General features: G+C 38.1%; 1 protein-coding gene across 15 annotated transcripts in view; it reads right to left on the reverse strand.

Annotated features, from left to right (window-relative positions):
* The window catches only part of GPHN (gephyrin), a 452,278-nt gene that overhangs the window by 71,567 nt on the left and 354,905 nt on the right, over positions 1-25,806 (reverse strand). For all 15 annotated transcript variants that reach the window (XM_070418066.1, XM_070418183.1, XM_070418108.1 and 12 more), the window contains one exon: positions 13,004-13,141. In XM_070418066.1, the coding sequence (XP_070274167.1) occupies positions 13,004-13,141 (138 nt within the window). The remainder of the gene's footprint in view (positions 1-13,003; positions 13,142-25,806) is intronic.

The raw sequence follows: 25,806 nt of genomic DNA on the forward strand, positions 1-25,806 counted from the left end.
ACATGTTCTAGTATCTTAAAAATAATTCCTAACTTTCAACATTAATTGTCCTGTATTAGCATATTACTATGACTATTTAAAAAAGGTATGTGATAAGTATTTTATAAAAAGAAAAAAAAAGATGATGAAATAAAGCTCCTAGATGAGATGCAAGAAGAAGTAAATAGCATTATAGTTTCAAGGCTACAATAGTATCACTGAATCACTCAATGTTATTTACAAATGATAAGACAAGATGTTAATAGTTGATTTTTAAAATTTATTTATTTATTTATTTATGTATTTATTTAGCAAGTTAACCAAGGACATTGGGATTCTGTAGAAAAGGAGTTTATAGACAGAGAAAATAATATTTTTAACCAATTAAATATATTTTGTTCCTGGAAAATGGAGTTAAAGTTTTAAAAATTGTTGCAAATTTATTCCATTCTTATATACATTTGGACACATTACAAAGATTGTTGCTGATTATAAAAGAATCCTTGTGTCTCTAATTTTGCTCATATGCTTTTGTCTCATAATTAAATGGAAGATTTGAGTTTCCCTGCCACATACTCCATGGTATGGGGTGAGTAATAGCCTGCCAGGAATTGCAAAGTCTTTACTTAAAAAAATAGTCAAAGAGGTAATTACTGTAGCACTGGATGCTCTAATGGGAAAATTAATCAATAAAATCAATTTAAAAAAAGCTATTGCCCAGTTTCCATTCCTGGTAATTCTTTTGCTGGTGGTACTGGCAAATCCTTTACTGCCACTGAAATTTGTCTCTTTTCATTTTTACTAATTTTCTTCCCTGTAGTTTGGAAAATCTTGCATATTTACATAAATTTTCATAGTTCTACCAATATAATTAAGAATAGACAGGAATTTCTAAAAATCTGAAATCCTTCTTTGATCACTGCAAGAATAAGGGGTTTTGATGCTATTCCTTGAAAAAATTTTCTATTTTCATTTTATTTTAACTGAAACATTTTTCCAATTGCTTATATTCTGAATCCTAACCTAATATTGCTAATAGAGATGATGGTACCTCAAAATAAATACTGAATAAAAGGATTGCCAAGTAAACTATGCTAAATAAAATGTATATTTAAAATGTGAAAAAGTTCCCCAAAAGAATGGAAAATTAAGAATCACTAAGAATCATATTTAAAAATTATACTTTGTTTTAACCTGATATACTGAAAATTACTTCCTCCTTACTTTAAAAAAAATTAATATAGATTGTTTTATCAAAATTATTTCAAGTGAGATACACTTATAATAAGCTTTATTTTTAAAGAGAGAGAATACATATAAGGAGACATTTAATGTTATACAGAGAAGGAAGTATGAAATAGGAAGATTAGTCTACCTGGTTGCCACATGGGATAATTAGCCAATGTTACAGGTCTGATTCCTATGTGAGTTAATTTTACTCAATTATATAACTATAGAAATGACTCCCCCACACAAGAGGGCTTATTGAGTACTGTGATAACAGCACACATGTGGTAATCGCCATACTGGGGGGAAAAGCACCTGAAAGCACATATACAGAGAACAGATTGGTATTATAATCACAATCTTGGACATTAAGAGCAGCATAATTGCCTAGAGGTTATGATTACATACACACACACATACAAACACACATACACACATACCATGAATACATAGAGGGATTTAGTTGTTCATATTTGAGGAATGCAGGAAGAAGTATACAGGAAATGATATAAATAAAATGATATAATGAGATGTGCATATTTTAGAGGCATAATAAAGTTTATGGATTAAAGAGTCTAAAGAGACGAGACTACCTGAAGGGAAGTATGAATGAGTTCAAGCAGTCACACTGAAAAATCTACAGCAAATGCTAGCCCAGACCAATACCCCAGGAGGTATTTGCAAGCAAATGGGATCATCCTAGGTGAAACTTTACTAGACTGGAGTCAGTAATCCACACTAATAAAAGGGAAACATGCAAACTGACCATCCCTCTGCTACGCCCACCAGCCAATCAGGGCGAGTATGCAAATTAACCCAATAAAGATGGCAGTGGCCACAGAGCTGGAGGCTTGGGTTGCCTCTGGCGACGGAGGAAGCCGAGCTTCCCGCCCGCCCTGGTCGCCGCTGAAGGAGTGGCTGGGAGCATGGGTCAGGGGCGACCCAGGCTTCCAGCTGGCCCTGGCCGCCGCTCAAGGAGGGGCTGGGGGCCTGGGTTGCCGGGGACCCGGGGAGGCGGGGTGGGCCTAGAGGCTTGGCTTCTCCGCTGCGGCTGGACCAAAGGCCTGGGTCCCGGGTGCCGGAGGAAAACCAGTGCGGGCAGCCAGGGGAAGGAAGGCCTATTGCGTGAATCTTCGTGCAATGGGTCTCTAGTTTAGATAATAAAAACATATGCTTTCACTTGAAATATTTGAATAACTATCCAAATTCTCTGCTTCAATTTTGTAAAGCTCAATCAGAAGTAAGCTCAAAAACTGCAAAAGCTGCTGTTTAGGTTACATTTCCTAATGGGATAGGGAGCACATGCCTGAATGACCTAGTAGGTAATGTAAATTTGATTACAACAAAATGCATAGGGATCCAGAAATAGTTCATGTGGATCAACAAATGGAGCTGAGCCAAGGGATCTAGCATTGACACTGTAATTTATAGGTGCTTATCTCAGGGCTATGATCTCAGAATGCCCACATGGAGAAGGGAAGGGAATCAATCATTTACTAAATTTGAAATATGGCAGCTTAGTGCAAACTAGATGATTTACATATATTATTTCCTTTAATAATATCTCACAATGATCTTATTGGGTAGATATTATTCCTATTTTTTTTTTTTTTTTGCTTTCTTTTTTTTTTATTTTTTATTTTTTTTTATTTTTCGCTTAAAGTATTACAAAGGGTATTACATAAGTGTCCTTTTTCCCCCCCCCCGCCCTTGACAAACCCCTACCCTCCCTTACTCCCCAGTGTCTTATGTCCATTAGTTATGCTTATATGCATGCATACAAGTCCTTCGGTTGATCTCTTACTCCCCTCCCTCCTGCCCCCCAACTCTCTCTGGCCTTCCCACTGCAGCTTGACAATCAGTTTGAGGCAGCTCTGCCTCTGTATCTATTATTGTTCAAAAGTTTGTAATGGTCTTTATTATCCATGAATGAGTGAGATCATGTGGTATTTTTCCTTCATTGACTGGCTTGTTTCACTTAGCATAATGCTCTCCAGTTCCATCCATGATGTTGCAAATGGTAGGAGTTCCTTCTTTTTAACAGCAGCATAGTATTCCATCGTGTAGATGTACCACAGTTTTCTAATCCATTCATCTACTGATGGGCACTTAGGCTGTTTCCAGATCTTAGCTATGGTGAATTGTGCTGCTATGAACATCTGGGTGCATATATCCTTTCTGATTGGTGTTTCTGGTTTCTTGGGATATATTCCTAGAAGTGGGATCACAGGGTCAAATGGGAGTTCCATTTCCAATTTTTTGAGGAACCTCCATACTGCCTTCCATGGCTTGACCAGTCTGCATTCCCACCAGCAGTGCACAAGTGTTCCTTTTTCTCCACATCCTCTCCAGCACTTGTCGTTTGTTGATTTGTTGATGATGGCCATTCTGACAGGTGTGAGATGGTACCTCATTGTTGTTTTGATTTGCATCTCTCGGATGATTAGTGACTTTGAGCATGTTTTCATATGTCTCTTGGCTTTCTGAATGTCCTCTTTTGAAAGGTGTCTATTTAGATCCTTTGCCCATTTTTTGATTGGATTGTTTATCTTCTTTTTGTTAAGTTGTATGAGTTCCCTATAAATTTTGGAGATTAAGCCCTTATCAGATATGACGTTGGCAAATATGTTTTCCCACGAGGTGGGTTTTCTTGTTGTTTTGTTGATGGTTTCTTTTGCTGTGCAGAAGCTTTTTATTTTGATGTAGTCCCATTTGTTCATTTTCTCTTTAGTTTCAACTGCCCTAGGAGCTGTATCAGTGAAGAAATTGTTTTGGCATATGTCTGAGATTTTGTTGCCTTTGTATTCTTCTAGAATTTTTATGGTTTCCTGTCGTACATTTAAGTCCTTTATCCATTTTGAGTTTATTCTTGTGTATGGTGTAAGTTGGTGGTCTAGTTTCATTTTCTTGCATATGTCTGTCCAATTTTCCCAACACCATTTATTGAAGAGACTATCTTGGCTCCATTGTATGTTCATGCCTCCTTTGTCAAAAATTAATTGAGCATATTGGTTCGGGCTAATTTCTGGACTCTCTATTCTATTCCACTGATCTATATGTCTGTTCTTGTGCCAGTACCAGGCAGTTTTGAGAACAGTGGCTTTGTAATACAGCTTGATGTCTGGCATTGAGATCCCACCTACTTTGTTCTTTCTCAGGATCCTTGCAGCTATTCGGGGTCTTTTTTTATTCCAGATGAATTTTTGGAGAGTTTGTTCTAGATCTTTGAAGAAGGCCATTGGTCCGATTTGCTAAGATTTTGTTGAGGATTTTGGCATCTATGTTCATGAGGGATATTGGCCTGTAATTCTCTTTCATTGTGATGTCTTTACCTGGTTTTGGTATTAGGGTGATGCTGGCTTCATAGAATGAGCTTGGAAGCGTTCCTTCCTCTTGAATTTTTTGTAGTAGTCTGAGGAGGGTAGGTTTTAGTTCTTCCTTGAATGTTTGGTAGAACTCCCCTGTGAAGCCGTCTGGCCCTGGGCTTTTGTTTGCTGGAAGCTTTCTGATGACTGCTTCAATTTCTTCCATAGTTATTGGCCTATTGAGGTTTTTAGATTCTTCCTGATTGAGTTTTGGAATGTTGTATTTTTCTAGGAATTTGTCCATTTCCTCCAGGTTGTCTAGTTTGTTGGAGTAGAGTTGCCCGTAGTATTGTTTAACAATCATTTGTATTTCTGTGGGGTCTGTTGTTATTTCGCCTCTATCATTTCTGATTTGGTTTATTTGGGACCTCTCTCTTTGCTTCTTGGTGAGCCTGGCTAGGGGTTTGTCAATCTTGTTTATCCTTTCAAAGAACCAGCTCTTGGTTTCATTGATTTTCTGTATTGTTTTTTTGGTCTCTATTTCATTGATTTCTGCTCTGATCTTTATTATCTCCTTCCTTCTGCTCACTCTGGGGTTTTCTTGTTGCTCTCTTTCTAATTCTTTGAGTTGTAGAGTTAGATGATTGATTACCATTTTTTCTTGTTTTTTGAGATAGGCCTGTAGAGCTATAAACTTTCCTCTCAGGACTGCTTTCATTGTGTCCCAGAGGTTTTGGATTGTTGTGTTTTCATTGTCATTAGTGTCCAGGATGTTTTTAATTTCTTCTTTGATGTCATCGGTAACCCAATCAATATTTAATAACATGCTATTCAGCTTCCAAGTGTTTGAGTATTTTGGGTTGTTTTTATTGTAGTTTATTTCTAACATTATACCATCGTGGTCTGCGAAGAAGCTTTTTATGATTTCAATCTTCTTGAATTTGTGGAGACTTTGCTTGTGACCCAATATGTGGTCTATTTTTGAATATGTCCCATGAGCACCTGAGAGGAATGTATATTCTGCAGCTGTGGGGTGAAGTGTTCTGAAGATGTCAATTAAGTCCATCTGATCTAGTGAGTCATTTAGGATTGCTGTTTCTTTGCTGAGTTTTTGTCTAGCGGATTTATCCAGTGATGTCAGTGGTGTATTAAAGTCCCCTACTATGATTGTATTGTTGTCGATCTCTCCCCTGATATCTTCCAGAAGTTTTCTTATGTATGTGGGTGCTCCTGCATTGGGTGCATATATGTTTACCAGGGTTATATCTTCTTGTTGTATTGATCCCTTTAGTATTATGAAGTGGCCTTCCTTATCTCTGGTTATGGCCTTCACTTTGAGATGTATTTTGTCAGATATAAGTATTGCTACCCCAGCTTTCTTTTCCTTTCCATTTGCGTGAAAGATATTTTTCCATCCCTTCACTTTCAGTCTGTGTGAGTCCCTTCTAATGAGGTGGGTCTCTTGTAGACAGCAGATGTATGGGTCATGTTTTTTTATCCATTCAGCCACTCGATGTCTTTTGGTTGGAGCATTTAGTCCATTTACATTTAAAGTTATTATTGAAAGGTACTTGTTTGTAGCCATTTCTTTTTTTGTGTGTGTGTGTGGCTGTTTTCTTTCTGAGCTTGATATTTCTTCTTTTTACACCAGTCCCTTTAGCATTTCTTGCATGGCTGGCTTGGTGGTGATAAACTCCCTTAGCCCTTTTTTGTCTGTGAAGCTTCTTATTTCCCCTTCAATTTTGAATGATAGCCTTGCTGGATAGAGTATTCTTGGATTCAGTCCTTTGCTTTGCATCACTTTGTAGATTTCCGTCCATTCTTTTCTGGCCTGATGTGTTTCTGTTGAGAAATCATTTGATAATCTAATGGGAGATCCCTTGTATGTTACTTTCCGTCTCTCTCTTGCAGCCTGTAAGATTCTCTCTTTATCCTGAACATTTGCCATGGTAATTATGATGTGTCTTGGTGTGGGTCTTTTCGGGTTCACCTTGTTTGGGACTCTCTGGGCTTGTGTGACTTTTTTCTTCCCCACCTCAGGGAAGTTTTCTGATATTATTTCTTCGAATAGGTTTTCTAATCCATGTTCATCTTTCTGTTGTTCTGGCACCCCTATTATTCGTATGTTGTTTCGTTTCATGTTGTCCCAAAGCTCCCTTAGGCTCTCCTCCTGTCTTTTAATTTTTTTCTCCATTTGCCGTACAGTTTGAGTGTGTTTTGCTTCCTTGTCTTCTAATTCACTAATTCGGTCCTCCGCTTCTCCCAGTCTACTGTTGATACTTTCAATGGAGTTTTTTATTGAAGCTATGTCGCTCTTCATTTCTTCTTGGGACTTACTTAAGTTGTTGATTTTTTCATCTGTTTCTTCTAGCTTCTTGCATAAGTAGTTGAGTTTTTCATCTGTTTCTTCTTGCTTCTTGAACATCTGGTGCATGTACTCTAGGAACCTTATTCTGAATTCTTTTTCCGTCATGTTGCATATCTCTGTCTCACTTAGCTGCTTTTCTGGCGAGTCCTCCTTTTCTTTCCTTTGGGGGTTTCTTTGCCTACCCATGTTTGATCTCGCTGACATATGTAGATGTTGAGATGTTCAGTGGCTGCTCCCTGGGTGGCAGGGGCTCCTTGGGTTGTGGTTGCTGCTCAGACGGTTGCGGTAGCAGCTGCTTTCCAGTTGGCAGCAGCTCCTCTGGTGGGTGTTGTTCACAGCTGTGTTGGCTCTTCTGGCTGGTGGGGGGAGGCTTCACGTACAGCTGCTGTTCCACAGACAGAGGGTGTGGTGATCAGGAGGCTGTGGTGATCAGGAGGCTGCGGTGATCAGGGGGCTGCTGTTGCTTGGATCTGCTGCGTTGATTTAAAGGCACAAAATACAACAGAGCAAGGCACAACGTACCAGGCACTGAACACAAGTATATTCACAATATTAATAACCCCAAATAAAGGTGACCACCCGAATTAAGAGAATTAGGGGATAAGGGAGAAAGAAGAGAAGAAGATAAAAGAGAGAACAGAAAAGAAAAATAAGAAAAAAACAAACAAAAAAGGAGTGCAAAAATAGAATTGGGAAAAAAGAGGGGGGAAAAAAAGAGAGCGAAAAGAGAGAATGAAGTAGAAGCGGGGAAGAGACTATTGGTATGAGGAGCAAACTCCAATAGAACTGCCACTAATCTCAACAAATTCCAGCAACAGATCCCTGGAGATGAATGCAAACTACAAACCACCAATAATATCCAGAGGGGTAAGGGAAAACAGAAGCACAAAAATAACCGGGGTGGGGTGGGGGAGGGAAGGGAAAAACCAGCAGAAAAAAAAAAAAGAAAAAGAAAAAGAAAAAGAAAAACAACCTCACAACCAGTCCTAAAAAAGAAGAAAAAACACAAAACAAAACAAACAAACTAATAAAAAAAAAAAAAAAGCCCAATATATTCAACAATCAAGAAAACAATAGAAAGATAAGAGAGAAAAAAATGTTTGGAAAGTGAAGAAGGATAAAGAATAGGTGTATAAGGATTTAGAGCAGTAGATTGGAAATAGGATATATAAGTAGGGTGGAATTAGACAGGGGGTAAAAAGAGGGAATTGGGAAAGTCTGGAGCAGGAATAGGGTAAGAGAAACAGGACACCAAAAGGGGAAAAGCAAGGAAGAGGGTTTTAGCAAAGAGGTGAAATTGAGATAGGGAAAATTAATGCTAAAGGAACGATGAAAATAGAATGGAGAACACTAATCCCAAAAGAAAATAAAGAGAAAATAAAATGGCACTTTAAAAAATGGTAAAATGGTAGTAGTAATAATACTGGTTAAAAATAAAAATGTGGTAATTGAAAGGGTAAAATCAGGTGATGGAAAAAGAAGAAAAAGAGAAAAAAAAATTGGTTTCTTAGTAAAAAGGTGAAAAAATTAAAAAGAAAAAGAAAAAGAAAAAATTTGCAGTAGTGATGGTCTTTCGGTTCTTCTACTCTTCAGCCTGGTTCGCCTTAGTCCGGTCTGGGAAACGCTCCTCTCTTACCAGCACTGCATGGTCTGGGAAACGCTCCTCTCTTATGGGCACTGCATGGTCTGATCAGTTCCTCAGGATGCCCCCTTTAGTCTCAGTTCTCCGCAATCACAAAATCCAAATCTCAAATCTCCTGGCGCCAGCAAACCCGCGGAACTCCTTACCCTGGTCAGGGTCTGTGTCTGTCCCAAGAGACGCGGCTGTCTGCCATGCGGTCTCCCTCCGACCCTCTGGGCTCAGGTCTGGCAAACTTTCCTGCCCAGATTCCTGGTTTTTAACCTTTCCAGGGGAGGTCTGCCCTTCCCGGCTGCAAACCGTCTCACCAGCTGAGTAAATTTGCCAATTCGGGGTGGGTGTTATTAGTTTCAGCTGCTTACTCCGTTTGCTCCGGGACAAGACCTGGGACGCGTCTGCCTATATCGCCGCCATCTTGCTTCTCTCTATTATTCCTATTTTTATGTATGAGAGAAATAAGACTCAGGAGGGTTATGTACCTTGCCCAAGGTCTCTCAGCAAGGTAAAGAGTATATTTGATGGCAAGTTCCTGCTGGTATACCTTACTTGCCTTTTCATTATTTTCTGACAGCCCCTGAATCCTCAAGAGGAATTAATGAATTCCTAGCATGAGCTGTGAACCATTTTGGTGAGGACCTCCTACTGTTTGAAATCAAGAGCTTCTGAATTTCTTCTAGAGGCAGTAATTTCTGCGTACCTTCAGGCAATTATCTAACTGTAAGTCAGAGACAGGGAGAAATACCTCTGCTGTGGTCAGTATTCTAAAAGAGACCACTGCTTCCAAATGAGTTCCAACATCAAAGTTTAAAGTTTCCTTGACTCGAATTACTTAAGTCTTTTGTGGAAAAACAAAGATCCAAGGTTAGAGATGCTAAAGTCTTCGATCATTTAATCTTGAATAAGAAAGCCTAGAGCTAGTGATCTAAAATAATATTCTAAGAAAACACAACCCTTTCTATTGAAAGCTCATAGTTTTTCCATTGTTAACTAAAAGAGACTTGGAATTACAGCGAATGGTGCAGAATATCTTAATCTGCTTTACAGTAGCTAGTACAGTACCAAATGTGAAGCTGTAATTTATTCATGCAAAGCATTTCATAAGCAAAGAAAACGAATCAGAAGTGGCAGTCTTACATATATTATCCCCTGTTGTTATACCAGGTATGCCTCTCACAAGAAACCAAAGGAAGATATTTATAATCAATGGAGCGCTTGTTCCTTAAAGGCCTTGTTTGCAAGTAGAAGCTGAAAATAGTAGAAATGCATTTATAGCCAAACCAGATGAAAACAAACAAACAAACAATACATACATGAACATCTAGGCACTTGCTTTGGAAGGATAATTTTTAATATTCTATTAGATAATAATCCACGAAGTTAATAATAAAGACCTAAATCAAAATTATAGCTTTGGGAATAGAAAACAAGAGATGGATTCAAGAGGACATAGAAACAGCAAGTATTGTAGAGGTAAAGAATAGAAGTTTAGTTTTGGCCATGTTAAATTTACTAGCAGCAAGCCCTGTCAGTGTGGCTCAGTGTTGAGCGTAGTCCCATGAACCAAGAGGTCACGGTTTGATTCCTGGTCAGGGCAAATGCCTGGGTTTCAGGTTCGATCTCAAGTGTGGGGTGTGCAGGAGGTGGCTGATAGATGTTTCTCTCTCACTGATGTTTCTATTTCTCTATCCCTCTCCCTTTCTCTCTCTCTAAAATAATAGAAACATATTTAAATATTTACTAGCAGCATGTATACATTTGGTATGTAAGTCTAGAGCTCAGGCAAGGTCTGAGCAAGTGATATGGATTTAGAAATCATTTAATAGGTAGCATTTGAAATCATTGGCATGCATGAGGTTATTTGAAGTGCATGTGCAAGATGTGAAAAGGACCAAAAACGAAAATGCTAAAGAAAACTTATATTCAAGGAATGGATAAAGGCAGGCAAGCCTACCAAAAAGCCAATAAAGGAGACAATTATCTCATTGTTTCCCTGTCTCTTCTGCATTATACGTGAGATCCATGGGGCAGAAGTGTTTTATTTTTTTTATTTTATTTTATTTTTTTTAAAATATATTTTATTGATTTTTTACAGAGAGGAAGGGAGAGAGATAGAGAGTTAGAAACATCGATGAGAGAGAAACATCGATAAGCTGCCTCCTGCACATCTCCTACTGGGGATGTGCCCGCAACCCAGGTACATGCCCTTGACCGGAATCGAACCTGGGACCTTTCAGTCCGCAGGCCGACGCTCTATCCACTGAGCCAAACCGGTTTCGGCCAGAAGTGTTTTATTCACCTTTGTCTATCCAGCACTTAACATAGTACCTATCATTTGGTAGATGCTTAATACATATTTATTGAACAAAATGAATTATGTTTCTATATATGATGATGTTTTTTAAACACCTACTTAAAGTGCATAGGCACTGGGAGGTTTAATTATAATACTCTCTTGCATGAAAAATTGAGTTTGATCCAACTCAAAGGTTGAATGCACACTTCATCTTCATGGGTGGAAGCACTTGACAAGAAATTTAACCATCCATGAAGAGTTTGCTAACTTATAAGTGACAACTGATTTGATGAACAAATGAAGGAGAAACAAGCACATGAAGAAAAAGAGAATCCATCTGACAGCTTTTTTTGGTTTGTTTTTTCCCCTAGAAGAAACTTATAAATGGCCACTTTCAATTCCATTATTTTTCTTCCTTAAAAGGACTAAAATTTCTGCTTAAATGACTTGGCATACTCTGAGATTTTTCTAAAAACTGCTGTTAGGGAAAACTCCCGTGAAATTCCAAGGCCAGAGATGGTTAATTTATGTTTCTAATAGGTAAAGTATTACTTAAAATTTTTTCAAACTTAAGTTTACATCTATATTTTCTGAATATGTCTTGCTGTTGATGTATATAAAAATATCTGAATATTCTACATTTAATAATAGCAATTTCATTTCATTAAAATTGATTTTGAAAACACTTAGTTAATTCCTAATTCCTAACTCTAGTGAGCTTCTAATCTTTAGATCCTTTAATGAGGATTAATAATAAACCAAAAGTTTAAGCCTACTGATATACATATTTAAAAGAATGCAAGTCAGAGATATAGGATTAGGGTGAATTATATAAAAACAATTTTTGTCTAAGTACCATCAGTGAACAGAGCTAGAATCTGGCATTTAGAATTTCACTAGTATTAGGCCTTTTAATTTTAACATACAGTGGGACCTTGACTTACAAGTGTCCCGACTAACGAGTTTTTTGAGATACCAGCTGTCTCTCAGCCGATTTTTTGCATTGAGTTGACAGAGTAATTTAAGTTAATGAGCTCCTTAACGAGCTCCATAATGAGCTCGGTCTCGGAACGAATTAAACTCGTAAGTCAAGGCCCCACTGTAATTTGTTTGGTTATCTATCGTTATTTTAAAAAATATATATTTTTATTGATTTCAGAAAGGAAGAGAGAGGGAGAGATAGAAACATCAATGATGAAAGAGAATCATTGATCGTTTGCCTCTTGCACGCCCCCCACTGGGGATTGAGCCCACATCCTGGCATATGCCCTCACTGGGAATCTAGCCGTTACCTCCTAGTTCATAAGTTGATGCTCAACCACCAAGCTACTCTAGCCAAGCTCTGTCATGCAGTAAAAAGAATGGAATCTTGAGCCTTAGTCTTATTCCTTTTCAGCTGTTCTGAGTCTGAATTGCCTTGCAGAAAAATTAGGGTGTTTGTATAGATACTCTCTAATGTTCACTGAAGTTAGAATATTTTATGATCTATGAATAAAGTATTTTTTAAAATCAATCCTATTGTGTTGTTTTTATCTGCATAACAAAAATAACTAAGAAACTATATTTTATTGAGATTGCACTAAATATAACTTTCATGCTGAATTTTTAAGAAGGGGGTTGATTAAAAAGTGAAAACACTGGGGACACCACTTTTCCATTGTCCTTCCACAAACTGGTCTCAATTTGCTACTGAACTAAAGGGCAGAGAATAAGAAGATAGACGAAGCACAAAAACTGAGATCAGACTGGTTGTTCAGTGATCCATTGATCATTTAATGTAGTTTTTACATTTAAAAACTTATTTTCCACAAAGGAAAACATGATTACAAGATACTTTAGTTATCTTCCATTTCTAACAGAAAGGACATGAGGAAGACTCAGAGTTAACTATTTTCCTCACTCAGTGCTAACAGCCCTCTTTTTGGCTTATAGTATTAGTATTTTGATGAACAGGAGAAACACTGCTACTTTATTCATTTTTTTTATTTTTATGAAAAAGGAAGCTTTATGGATGTTTTACTCTATATACCATTAAGGCTGATCGTAGAGTTGAGTAGAAATAAGAAGTAAAAAGAATAATGATAATAACTGTGATAATAATTAATAACCTTTTCCTTCAGGAAACTGTTTATTAATGGTCTATGAATCTTACTTGGAGAAAAGTGAAAGGCAATGGACAAATATTATAGTACCTCGGTAGTTGATGATTTCTGTCCCAAGCACCGGAGTCATCTCCAGGACTGTGATGAAGGCTTTGTCCATAGATGTTAGAGGAAAAGGAGACATGCGGTGTCTTCTAGCCACCTTGGTGATATCAACAGCACTGTGACCTAAACAGGAAGATAATTAACTAAGAATATGATGCTGAAACACTGATTAAAAAGTGGGACTGACTCATAAATATCAACAACCCTCGGTTTCTTATATACCCAAATGAAGAATACAAGGTGAGAAATTTTCTCTTGCCAAAATATAGCCTTCTTTGGTGGAACATTACATCAAGTTAACAACATTACCTCATGTGTCAAAACATGGTGAACTTTAAAGATAATATTGCCTAATTCTTTTTGTTTTTTTCTTAAATGTCTTTTTTTTAATTAAAAACTTTTAATATTGACATTATTGCAGGTATCCCCCTTTTATCCTCCTTTTCCCACATATACCCACCCCCACGCCCCCTCCCTTGGCTTTCACCATACTATTTAATTCTTAAATTTCTTTTTTATTTTTTTATTGTTTAAAGTATTACAAATAGTAGTACATATGTTTCCTCCCCCCCCCCATTTGCCTAATTCTTTTTAAAAATATTTTTATTGATTTCAGAGAAGAAGGGAGAGGGAGAGATAGAAACATCAATGATCAGAATCATTGACTGGCTGCCTCCTACATGCCCCACACTGGGGATTGAACCTTCAGCCTGGGCATGTGCCCTGACCGGGAATAGAACCATGATCTCCTGGTTCATAGGTCGATGTTCAACCACTGTACCACACCAGCTGGGCTGCCTAATCTTTTGTGCATGTTACTATGTGCCATGGCACTGGTCTAATTTAACTTACTCATCACAAGATCCTTATAGGAAGGCATCATTATTATCCTTATTTACAGATAAGGAAAGAGAGGTGCAGAGAGATTATATGTTTTGGTCCAAATCATAGAAGAGTCACAATTCAAGCCTACATAGCCTGGCTTCAGAGTCCATGTGCTTAATCACTACACTAAACTTTGAACATTTAATGTGCTAGTTAGTAAAATGCAATACCCAAACTTGATCTTATCTAGGATTTCATAGAAAATTTTCTTTCTTCTGAAAAGTCATAGAAAAAGGTTATTACTTAGCTACCCCCTATATAACCTCATTTAGTCCCATGAAATTAGTATCACCCACTCACTAAAATTCCTAATTTTATATCTCTAATTCCAACCTCTACTGGTGACTGGCTCTAGGTTTGTAGGCCATGCAAATAGCAGTGGATAAGAATATATATATATTTCCTAACATAAATCATCCAACATGCATTTGGATATGTAACAGGCATTTCAAGCCTAACCTGTCCAAATCAAACTCTTGATTTCCCACCCTCCTAGCCTACCCAAACAATTGCTGTCCTCAGAAAATAGCAACTTTGTTCTTCCAGTTATTAGTCTAAAATGTTGGAGACATCCTTGAATTTTCTCTTTTTGTCAGAACCATATCTAAACTACCTTTGAAATACCTCTAGGATCTGATCATTACTCACCATCTCTACTACTGCCACAATGGCTGAAACTATCACTTATTTTCTGGGAAACTGAATAGCCTCCTAACTGGTCTCCCTGTTTCTATCCTTGTCCACTACAATTTATCCTACACAAAGTAGTTATAGTAATCCTTTTAAATTGTAAATTAGATTGTGCTAATCTCTGCTCACACCCTCCAATGACTTTCCATTTCACTAAGAGTAAAAGTTTGCTAAGGCTTACAAAGCCCGACATATTATGGCCCCAACTGTGCTCACTTATCATTTCCCCCCTTGTTCTCTGTGCTCTATCTATATTGGTTTCTTGTTTGTCCTTGAGCATGCCAAATGCATCTCTTTTCAGGGTCTTTGTATTTGTTGTTGTTGTTGTTTTTTAACTTGGACCTTTCTTCCCCAGATATGACTCCATCAATTCTTCATTTCTTTCAGGTCTTTGCTAAAATATCACCTCATCAGAGGGTCTTTGTTAAACATCCTATCCTATATAATAAAAGCCTAGTATACTAAGTGTCTGGTCGTCCAGTTGGCCATTCAACCAATCAAAGTGTAATATGCTAATGATAAGCTAAGGTTGCTCAACCACTCGCTATGATGTACACTGACCACCAGGGGGCAGAAGCTCAATGCAGGAGCTGCCCCCTGGTGGTCAGTGTGCTCCCACAGGGGGAGTGCAGCTTAGCCAGAAGCTGGGCTCACGGCTGGCGAGTGCAGTGGCGGTGGCGGGAGCCTCTCCCGCCACCTCCGCGGCAGTTGGACATCCCCCAAGGGCTTCCGGACTGTAAGAGGGCACAGGCTGGGCTGAGCCCCCTCCCCCCCACACACACAGACACCAAGTGCACGAATTTCATGCACCAGGCCTCTAGTATAGAATATTACCTATCATCACCATTCTCCTTACTCTACTTTACTTTTCTTTATAGATATGTACATATATCTGAATATATGTATATATGTATGTGTGTATATATATGAATATTTATAATATATACTTATATTTATTTGTGTTTTAGCCTTCTAAGGACAATGTAAGCTCCATGAGAGCAACAACTTTATCTTTTTGTTCAGTGTTGTTATCCCCAATACTTAGAACAGTATCTGGCCCATATTAGGTAATAAAAATGAAATATTTGTTGAATTAATAAATTAATAATTTACTGACAAAAAAGAGACTTCTTAGAATACTATATCTCCATTCATAAATAACTTGACCTTTTTTTTGGAACCTTAAGGTTCTATAGCTCAAAAGGTAAACAGAAAAGGAATAACTGCAGATACTGTTGCTTGGCTATGCTAAATACTATCCACAACTCCCTTCTTCACTAGCCACCTTGCAGCTACAAGTGTTTATATGATATAGTTCTGGCCAAGGAGATGTAGGAAGTTCCCAGGGAAGGTTTCCCATTACAAATAAAAAGATAAAGATATAAAGTTTTAAGAGGAGAAAGCTCTTGCCCTCCTACCTTATTTCTACTTGGAACACAGCTAGATACGGAAGGTGCTGTAGCAATTTTCAATCATGAGGATAAAAACCCACTCAGTAAGTATGGAAACACGAGAAGAAAAAAGAACCTGAACCTCTAGTGACAATGTTGAGCTACTGACATGTCTTCGGCTGCCTGCTTCCAGACTTTTGGTATATGAGACAAATAAACCCGCATCATTTTAATCTACTCTACAATGATGGCATATATCTTTCAATAGTCTGTTAGTTACTGGTTACTGTAATTTATTAAATTTAGTACAGTACTCTTACCCCAACCCAAGCAGCTGTCTCATACATGACTTAAAGTACTGCCTCAAAGACTTTACATTCTAAGATAATGACGCTGTTATAAGTACGCAGAGAAAAGTACATAAAAAGATGATGATAATTATGATACTCCTTCCCATGGACAATCATGCAATTAAAAATTTTTCAAAGCTTCAAGAATCTTAAAGTTTATTTAGTGCTGAATATGAACAATATTTTCTATTCAGAATTTTAGTGGATATTTAAAAAAAGATTATGTGTGATTTATCATTCACTTACAATTGAAATATAAACTTATTTATAACTCACTTTCACTGAAGTCCTGGTCTCATCATTCATTTATCATAAAACATCTTACCACAACCAGTATAACTGGGGAGAATGGTGGAGATGCTTCTGCCTTTAACTCAGGTTTATAGATTTCAGATTTAATCTTTCCTAAGATAAGCTTTCTTTATGGTGCAAATTTTGTGTAATCTTACAAAAGCTGTCCTTTTAAAATGTTGTTCCTGAGGAGAAAACTGTACTTTTTAATTGTGCGGAGTTTATTTGTGGAACACGTGTTGTAACAGAATTGAATATTTCTTATTAAAAAGCAAGTCTGATTATCAGTGACACACACACACACTGAACAAATATTTATCCAATGCATTTTACGAGCCAGGAACAGTTAGGGACTTGGGAAACACAAAGTAAGCTATACCCTGCCATGAAGAACATTACAGCTTAGCAGAAAGAACGGACATGTAAATAGATAAAAAATAAAAGCAGGAAGTTATGAAACCATCTGATGGCTCAAACTACAGAAATAAGTAGTTCTCTCTCTCTGTGTCTTTTAATTGGAAATTGTAATGTGGATATCTACCAGACTGGAAAAATATTCCCCACCTTTAAAATAATTTGCTCCTTGTTTATATTTTTCTTATGGCACCAATCACTCTCCTTTTTAAGTTAGAGGCATTTAAATATCTGCCTTCCCTATGTTAGTCGATTGTGAACTCCTTGAAGGCAGGATCTACGTCTTATTAATATCCGTATCATTTGCCATATTTAGAACAGTGCTTTTCCTTATACTTACAGTAGTTACTGAATAAATACTTGTATGTATGAATAACAAATCTTCCAAACAAAGTCAAGTTGGGAAGGGAAAGACTCAGTGATGCTTCCTGCTCTGCCCTTTTGCTTCTCTAAGCCCTCCAATATTTATAGACTTTCTGCTACAAAGTGATTGCTCACTGGATAAATAATACAAACTTTGATGCTAATGCCTTAATATTGGTCCCTGGCTAAACTATTTGCATGTTATCACAGGGTCTTCTGGATATATAATAAATTAACTGAAAGAAATGTCTCAAAGGAGGAGTATTTTAATTCTCTGGCACATTAGCAGGTTTGTGTGTGTTCCTAACAAATATTTACTGAGTACATTCTATGTGCCAACAGGTGTCTTCCCACTCAAGACCCACTCAAAATCACACTAAGAATAGTCAGCTACTTAACCAATAAAGAAGGTTTTAACTTGATCCTATAAATATGAGAAAACAGTATTTGTAACTGACCTACACACAAGAATAAAATTAATAAAATAGACAATAGCTGTTCTTTTTACGTAAAAAGAACTACTAAATAACATTGCACACCTAGTTGTGTTTTATCCCTTACAATGTACAAGATAACTATTTGTCCATATAAGATCCCGGTTAACGAAAAATTGTAGCCAAAATAAGTTTGAAAACCATTGATCTAGGTGACCCAGTGCTCTCATTTCCAAATCAAAAGTGAACAAACATTGCTCCAGGGACAGCACCAGGGACAGACACAAAGAGGCACCAGCAGCTGGAGGCCTAGGCTGACACAGCACTCATAGGTATAGTAGGGGGTCTCATGCAGGCTTCCCAAGGGCAGCCCATTTTTAGAAGGCATACATTTCAAAGTAAATCTGGTAAACAGTTATGTTTCCTTTTGTGGTTTGTTTCCATTTTTAAGAGAAAAATAATTCCAATAAAGAAGACAATTGTTTTCTGATGTGACACTTGATTTACAAGAAGCTTCAAAATGAAAGCAGAAAATTTAAGAATAGTTATCTCTGACTTCTATTATTTTGCAACTGACAACCTCAAAAAGCACTTCCATCTTTAGTCATTAGAGAGTTCAATCAGGCAGGGAAAAGGATCAAGACATATTCTCTCCTAAACCCCAATCCTCTTCTTGATTCCGAGCCTAGCACAGAAATCTGATAGAAGAAAAAAAAATTGAGGGAAAAAGCATGCAGTTTTGTGTCTTGAAGGTAAGATGGGTTATAGCCCATTCAGTGGTCCATAAACCCCACTAAGGCAGAAGGAGGAAATGAAAAAAAAATATTTTTTTTCAAAAATAAGAAGGTTACAATGAAAGGAAGTTTGGTGTTTGGATAGAGAAAATATCCAAAATTTGATAGAAAATTTGGATAATTTTTCCTATAAAGCAAAAACTATTTCATGGCCACAAATATATTCTGATTGCTCCCTTACAAATGAATACCAATGGTCACAAAGAGGATCTGTGAAGACATTAGTTCCATTAAACTCATATATATCACAATGCAAAACAAAACCAACATGTGAAAATATGCCCTACTGAGAAGATTATAGTGTTCAAGGGAATATTTATTTTAACTTACAATAGTAAAATTAACTGGGAATGTATGGCTGTTAGTGCAAATTTTTAGGTGGGCTAGTGAGTTTGACAAAAATAAGCTACGAAACACTCTAGGATTTGGGATCTTTACTTGAGAGTGAGGGTAGGGATAAGAAAAGGAAGTCTAGACATCTTCCCCACTAATAACAAGCTTTCCAACTGAGCAAAGAGTAACAGCATGAATTATTATAACATCTAACATGACAGCATTCTTCTACAATGGTTTAGTTTTCTGAACTAGATATGCAGGATTAAAGCAATTTTAAATTAGCCACGGATTAATGATCTAAAGATTTCTCTAAAAAGCCTGGATTTCCATAAGTAAACTGAACTTGTCTCATTTATATTTTCTGGCACATAAGTCTAGACATGGGGTTGATTACATTAGTTCAGAATCTTTGCAGGTACTCAAAATGTACTATCTTCTATGCTGCAGCTGTAATCACTAAAAACCCATCTAATAAAAAAGTAATATGCAAATTAACCATCACTTTGCGACAAAGATGGCGGTGCCCATAGCAGGGGCAGGACGCTGGCGGCATCACCCCGGCAATGTGAGCCCAGCGGGCATTGCTGTGGAGAACCGGAGCAGGCAAATGCCCAGTAGGGCCTGCTGGCGGGTCGCTGCAGGGATTCGTGAGCAGGTAAACTTGACCTGCAGGCAGCGCCTAGCAGGGCCTGCTTGCAGTCGCCATGGTGTGGAGCAGGCAGGCCCTGCAGAGAGCAGAGAACCATGGGGAGCGGGCCTAAGCCGTCAGTAGGACATCCCCTGAGGGCTCCTGGATTGGAGAGGGTGCAGGTCGGGCTAAGGCCCCCCCCCCCCCCCCATGCATGAATTTCGTGCACCAAGCCTCTAGTACAGTGATGGCGAACCTTTTGAGCTCGGTGTGTCAGCATTTTGAAAACCCTAACTTAACTCTGGTGCCGTGTCACATACAGAAATTTTTTGATATTTGCAACCATAGTAAAACAAAGACTTATATTTTTGATATTCATTTTATATATTTAAATGCCATTTAACAAAGAAAAATCAACCAAAAAAATGAGTTCGCGTGTCAACTCTGACACGCGTGTCATAGGTTTGCCATCACTGCTCTAGTACTATATAACAATTCAGTGTTAAAACAGTATAGGTTCACTCAGGAACGCATCATCAAAGATATGTTTAAAAATTAGTCACAATGTCTACGATGCAGAAGGACTTCAAAGGGACACAAAGTACAAACGGATTCCTTATACTAAGTAGAGTAAGCAAGGATCTTCGTTGTGTAGCAATAACCTTTTTTCTTATGGCATGGCCATCTTGAAATGGAGCTGTTTATACCAATGAAATTATTTTTCCCACTTCAAATGCACCCTTTTTAATCTGCCAATTCTTTTTTTTAAAATATATTTTATTGATTTTTACAGAGAGGAAGGGAGAGAGATAGAGAGTTAGAAACATCGATGAGAGAAACATCGATCAGCTGCCTCCTGCACACTCCCTACTGGGTATGTGCCCGCAACCAAGGTACATGCCCTTGACCAGAATCGAACCTGGCACCCTTGAGTCCACAGGCCAACGCTCTATCCACTGAGCCAAACCAGTTAGAGCAAATCTGCCAATTCTTATTATACAATGTCTCATCTTGGTTTGAAAATCAATTTTTTAAAATTAGAAATAAATGAAGAAAAGATGTTTTCAGATGATTGAACAGAGTACAATAGAAAGGTGATGTTTACGCAGGTTCTTCTTGATTAAATTCATAACCTCAAGAGGTAACTTTTTTCTTTAAAACAATCAGTAAAAGAATTCCTCAACTACTCAAAGTGTAAATCAGTATTCATTCTTTGGATATAAATAAAATCTCAAGGAAGAGACTTGTTCTGCCCTATCAATACTATTGCCTTTATTTCCCATTGTCTTTGCAGCTTGCATTCCTTGTATTCCTGTTCCCTGCATCTTTCTGAACAGAAACCACCTAAGGTAATGAATAGCTTTCCTGGGAAACTTAGAGAGAAAATGATAGTAATTTTTTTTTTTTTTTTTTTTAGGTTAAACAGCTAGGGACTTTGGTAAGTCAAAGAATGTGTGGTTCAGGTATACAAAGCATTTAGTCTTTCATGTAAATCTCTCAAATTAAGTGAAATCAGGTATAAAGCTCTCAGGAAACACTGGTAACAGTAGTGTTCTAAGGCTTAGGACTACAGGACACTTTGCATATTTGAAAATAATTTCTTGTATTGTTTCAATAATAGTTTTATGTCTTCTATTTGTTTATTCAAAATAATGAGACTTAGAGCATTCTGATAAAACCTAGAAACCATGGCTGAAAGAATTGTGTTATTTTTTTAGAGTTGTATGGTATTGAGCATAGACACATAACAGTGTAGTGATAGACAGAGGGAAAGGGAAGTGGGGAATAGGTGGAGGTGGGCAAGGTGGGGGAAAGGGAAACAGAGACTGTCTGAAGTGATGGCCACATGATGCAGTTTGCAGATGTTTTACTGACTTGTATATTTGAAAACTGTACAGTTTTGTGAACCAGAGTTAGTCCAATAAATTCAATTAAGAAAAGAAATATTAAAGGAAAGTATTCTTGGGATTTTTATGCATCAAGATTATAAAACAGGGCATTGTTGTCACAAAATGTGTGCTCTATAATTTATATGCTAGGTTTATTATCACCCACAGATAAAACTCAAATTACTTAGAATAATATATAAAATCTTTTCTTGCTTCCTTTTCAGCCTCATCATTCATTACTCCATCACTCACAAAATTGTTTCCACTGTAGATATTAGAATATACCACACTATTTCATATTTTTCTGCCTTAGCACATTATGTTATTTTTGACTAGAATAAATTTTCTTTCATCTTTTTATTTTCATGGGAAGTTATTCTTCCTTCACAACTTTTTTTTTTTTTTTGTAAGGAAGTACTCAATAATGATAGGAATATGCCGAAAGGATCTTGGAGTCAACTTGAAAAGACTCCCTTTGGCTAAACCTGGGAAAACTTAATCAAAATCAATTAGGAGAGCAACAGATTATATAATCTACTAGTGGCCCAGTGCACAAAATTCATGCACCAGGGAGGGGGTGTCCCTCAGCCAGGCCTGCACCCTCTCCAATCTGGGAGCCCTCAGGGGATGTCCGACTGGCAGTTTAGGCCCCAACCCACAGGGCTGGGGCCTAAACTGGCAGTCGGACATCCCTCTCACAATCCGGGACTGCTGGCTCCTAACTGCTCACCTGCCTGTCTTCCTGATCGCCCCTAACCACTTTGCATGCCAGCCTGCTCGCCCCCAACTGCTCCCCAAGCTGGCCTTCTCACCCCCAACTGCACCCCCATGCCGGCCTGATCGCCCCCAACTCCCCCCCCGCTGGCCTGCTCACCCCCAACTGCCCCCCCTGCCGGCCTGCTTGCCCCCAACTGCCCTCCCCTCCTGGCCTGATTGCCCCTAACCACCTCTGCCTCAGCCCCGCCACCATGGCTTTGTCCAGAAGATCTCCCGGAAGGTCTCCCAGTCTGATTAGCACATTACTCTTTTATTAGTATATTTGTCATCCTTCCGGACAAAGCCACGGTGGCGGGGGCAGAGACAGAGGCAGTTAGGGGTGATCAGGCCAGCAGGGGAGGGCGATTAGGGGTGATCGGGCTGGCAGGCAGAGGGGTTAGCGGCGGTCAGGCAGGCAGGCAGAGTGGTTAGGGGGATCAGGCAGGCAGGCAGGTGAGTGATTAGGAGCCAGGGGTCCCGGATTGTGAGAGGGATGTCCGACTGCCGGTTTAATTTCGTGCACCGGGCCTCTAGTCCTATATAATAAAAGCCTAATATGCTAAGTATCCGGTCGACTGGTCGGTCATTCAACCAATCAAAGCATAATATGCTAATGATATGCTAAGGCCGCTCAACTGCTTGCTATGATGTGCACCGACCACCTGGGGGCAGACGCTCCGACTGGTAGGTTAGCTTGCTGCTGAGGTCTGGCCAATCTGGACTGAGTGAGACAGCTGGGCATGCCCTGGGGCCCTCCTGTGGTCCCTCCCCGGTGTGCCAACCTCCCGTGTCTCTCCCTGGCTCCAGTGGGGTTCCTCAGCCTGGCCTGCACCCTCTCGAAATTCAGGACCCCTCGGGGGATGTCGGAGAGCCGGTTTCTGCCTGATCCCCCAGGCCAGGCCGAGGGACCCCACTGGTGCACTAATTTGGGCACCGGGCCTCTAGTTGTGAATAATGCTACAATGAATATGGGTGTGCAAATACCTCGTTCATATTTTGTTTACAATTCTATTGGATATATATTCAGAAGTGGGATTGCTGGAGCATATGAGAGCTTCATTGTTAAGTTTTTGAGGAACTGGCTTACAGTTTTCCCTAGTTGCACCATTTTACAATCTCACCAACAGTATACAAGTGTTCCAATTTCTCCACATCCTCACCAACACTTGTTATTTGTTTTTTGATAGTGGCCATCCTAATGGGTTTGGTTTTGATTTGCATTTCCCTTATGTTTAGTGATGTTAAGCATGTTTTCATATGCTTGTTGGCATTTGTATATCTTCTTTGGAGAAATGTCTATACAAGTTTTTGCCCATTTTTAAATTGTTTTGTTTGTTTGTTATTAAGAAGTGTTCCCTCTTCTTCAAACTCTTGTCAGAATTTGAGAAGAACTGGCTTTAATTCTATGACAGAATTCAATAGTGTAACCCTCTAGTCCTGGGCTCTTCGTTAGGAGGCTTTGATTACTGATTCAATCTGCATTTCTTCTAGGTTGCTTAATTTGTTGACATATAAGTATTCATAGTAGTCTGTCTCATAATTCCTTTTATTTTTGAGGCATCAGTTGTAGTATTTCTTCATTTTTAATTTTAATTATTGAGTCTCCTTTCTTTTATTCTTAGTCTAGCTAAGGGTCTGTGAAATTAGTTGATGTTTTAAAAAAATCCAACTTAGTTTTGTTGATTTCTTCTATTTTTTAAGTCTTTATTTCATTTATTTTTGCTTTAATCTTATTTCATGCTAAAACTTCAATCATATAGAAAAACTATACTCTTTTACATCTTTCCACTCCTACTTTGTTAATTATGTTACAAATTACATCTTTATATATTGTGTATGTATTAACATAGTCTTATAGTGTTTTTATGTTTTTGTCTTTTAAAAATCTATGACATAATTAAAAGTGCTTTATGTAACACCATGACAATATTATAGAAGTCTGTATTTGTCTATATAGTATCTACCTTTACTGGTGAGGTACATATTTTAATATGCTTTTGTGTTGCTGTTTACTGTCATTTTATTTCAACTTGCAAGACTGTCATTAGCATTTTTTGGTAAGACAGGTCTAGTGCTGATAAACTTGTCAGCTTTTGTTTATCTACAAAAGTACTTATTTATTCTTAATTTTTGAATAACAGCTTTGTTGGACATAGTACACTTGGTTGGCTGATTTTTTTCTTTAAGCACTTTGAATATATCATCCCACTCCCTTCTGGAAAGTATCTTGCTGAATAAGACACTGATAACCTTATGGAAGCTCCCTTACACATGACAAGTTGCTTTTCTCTTGCTGCTTTCAAAATCTTCTCTTTATATTTGACTTTTGACAGTTTAATTCTCTTATGTTTTAGTGTGGACCTCTATGGATTCATCTTAATTGAAATACTTTGAGCTTCTTGAATTTTGATGTCCATTTCTTTCCTCAGATTTGAGAAAATTTCAGCTATTATTTCGTTCTCTATACCTTTTTCTCTCTTCTCTCCCTTATCAGATGTTATCTGAAAAGTCCCTTAAACTTTCTTCACTTCTCTTCTTTTAAATTTTTAAAAATTTTTATTATTATCTTTTATTTATTTTCTTTTTGCTCTGACTTGATAATTTCAAATGATCTTTTTTCCAAGTTCTTTCTTCTGCTTGATTAAGTCTGACTGAATGTCTCCAGTAAACTTTTCTGTTCAGTTATTATAGTATTCAGTTCCAGAATTTCTGTATGGTTCTTTTCTTTATAGTTTCCCACTCTTTGTTGAGATTCCCATTTTGTTCATGAATAGTTCCTGATTTTGCATAGTTGTCTGTGTTCTCCTGTAGCTTCAAAAAAAATTACTTTGAATTATTTGTGAAGAAATTTGTAGATTTCTCCTTCTTTAGAGTTTGTTTCTGGAAATTTATATTTTTCATTTGATTGGGCTATGTTTCCCTGTTTCCTCATGTGCCTTGTAATTTTTTTGCTAAGTTTATGCATTTGGAAAAATAGTTACATCTCCTAGTCTTCATCAACTGGTTTCATATAAAGAAAGACTTTCACCAATCAGCCCGACTAGAGGTTCTGGGTGCCTATGAAAATTTTTTCTCTTGGCTGTGTGTGTAATTTCCTAACCAAAGATTTGCCCAATTTATCTTTTCAGGAGTCCACAATCTCTTACTCCTTTAGGTGCTGCAGCTGCAGGCCACTCTGCATTCCTTTATTCTCAGTGGCTCCCTGGCATCCAAAGCATGCTGGCTCACATGCCTCGAGTCAGCTGAGATAGAAACCAGTTCTTTGGGCAACCTCCCCAAAAAACCTGAATCTTGGGACATATGCTCTACTTTTTTTCCCTTCTTCCCAAGGAAGAAGCAGTGACTTGGGTGCCTTTTCCCCATTTCACTGAGCCATGGCAGCCTCTACACCACTTCAGGCTCTCAAGCAGTCAATACTCTCCTTTGCTTTTAGTGGCCCCAGGCACCAAACTATGGAAGTCAGGCAAGACAGAAACCAGTTCCTTAGGCAGCCTTCTGAAAACATGAACTGTTGAGAGAGAAAATGGAATGTGCATCCATTCTCCCTTCAGTGATAGGCTGCAAGCC

The sequence above is a fragment of the Myotis yumanensis genome, unplaced genomic scaffold (genome assembly GCF_028538775.1).
Source record: "Myotis yumanensis isolate MYYU_CA2020_CCGP unplaced genomic scaffold, mMyoYum1.0.hap1 SCAF_1, whole genome shotgun sequence".
Lineage (NCBI taxonomy): Eukaryota > Metazoa > Chordata > Mammalia > Chiroptera > Vespertilionidae > Myotis > Myotis yumanensis.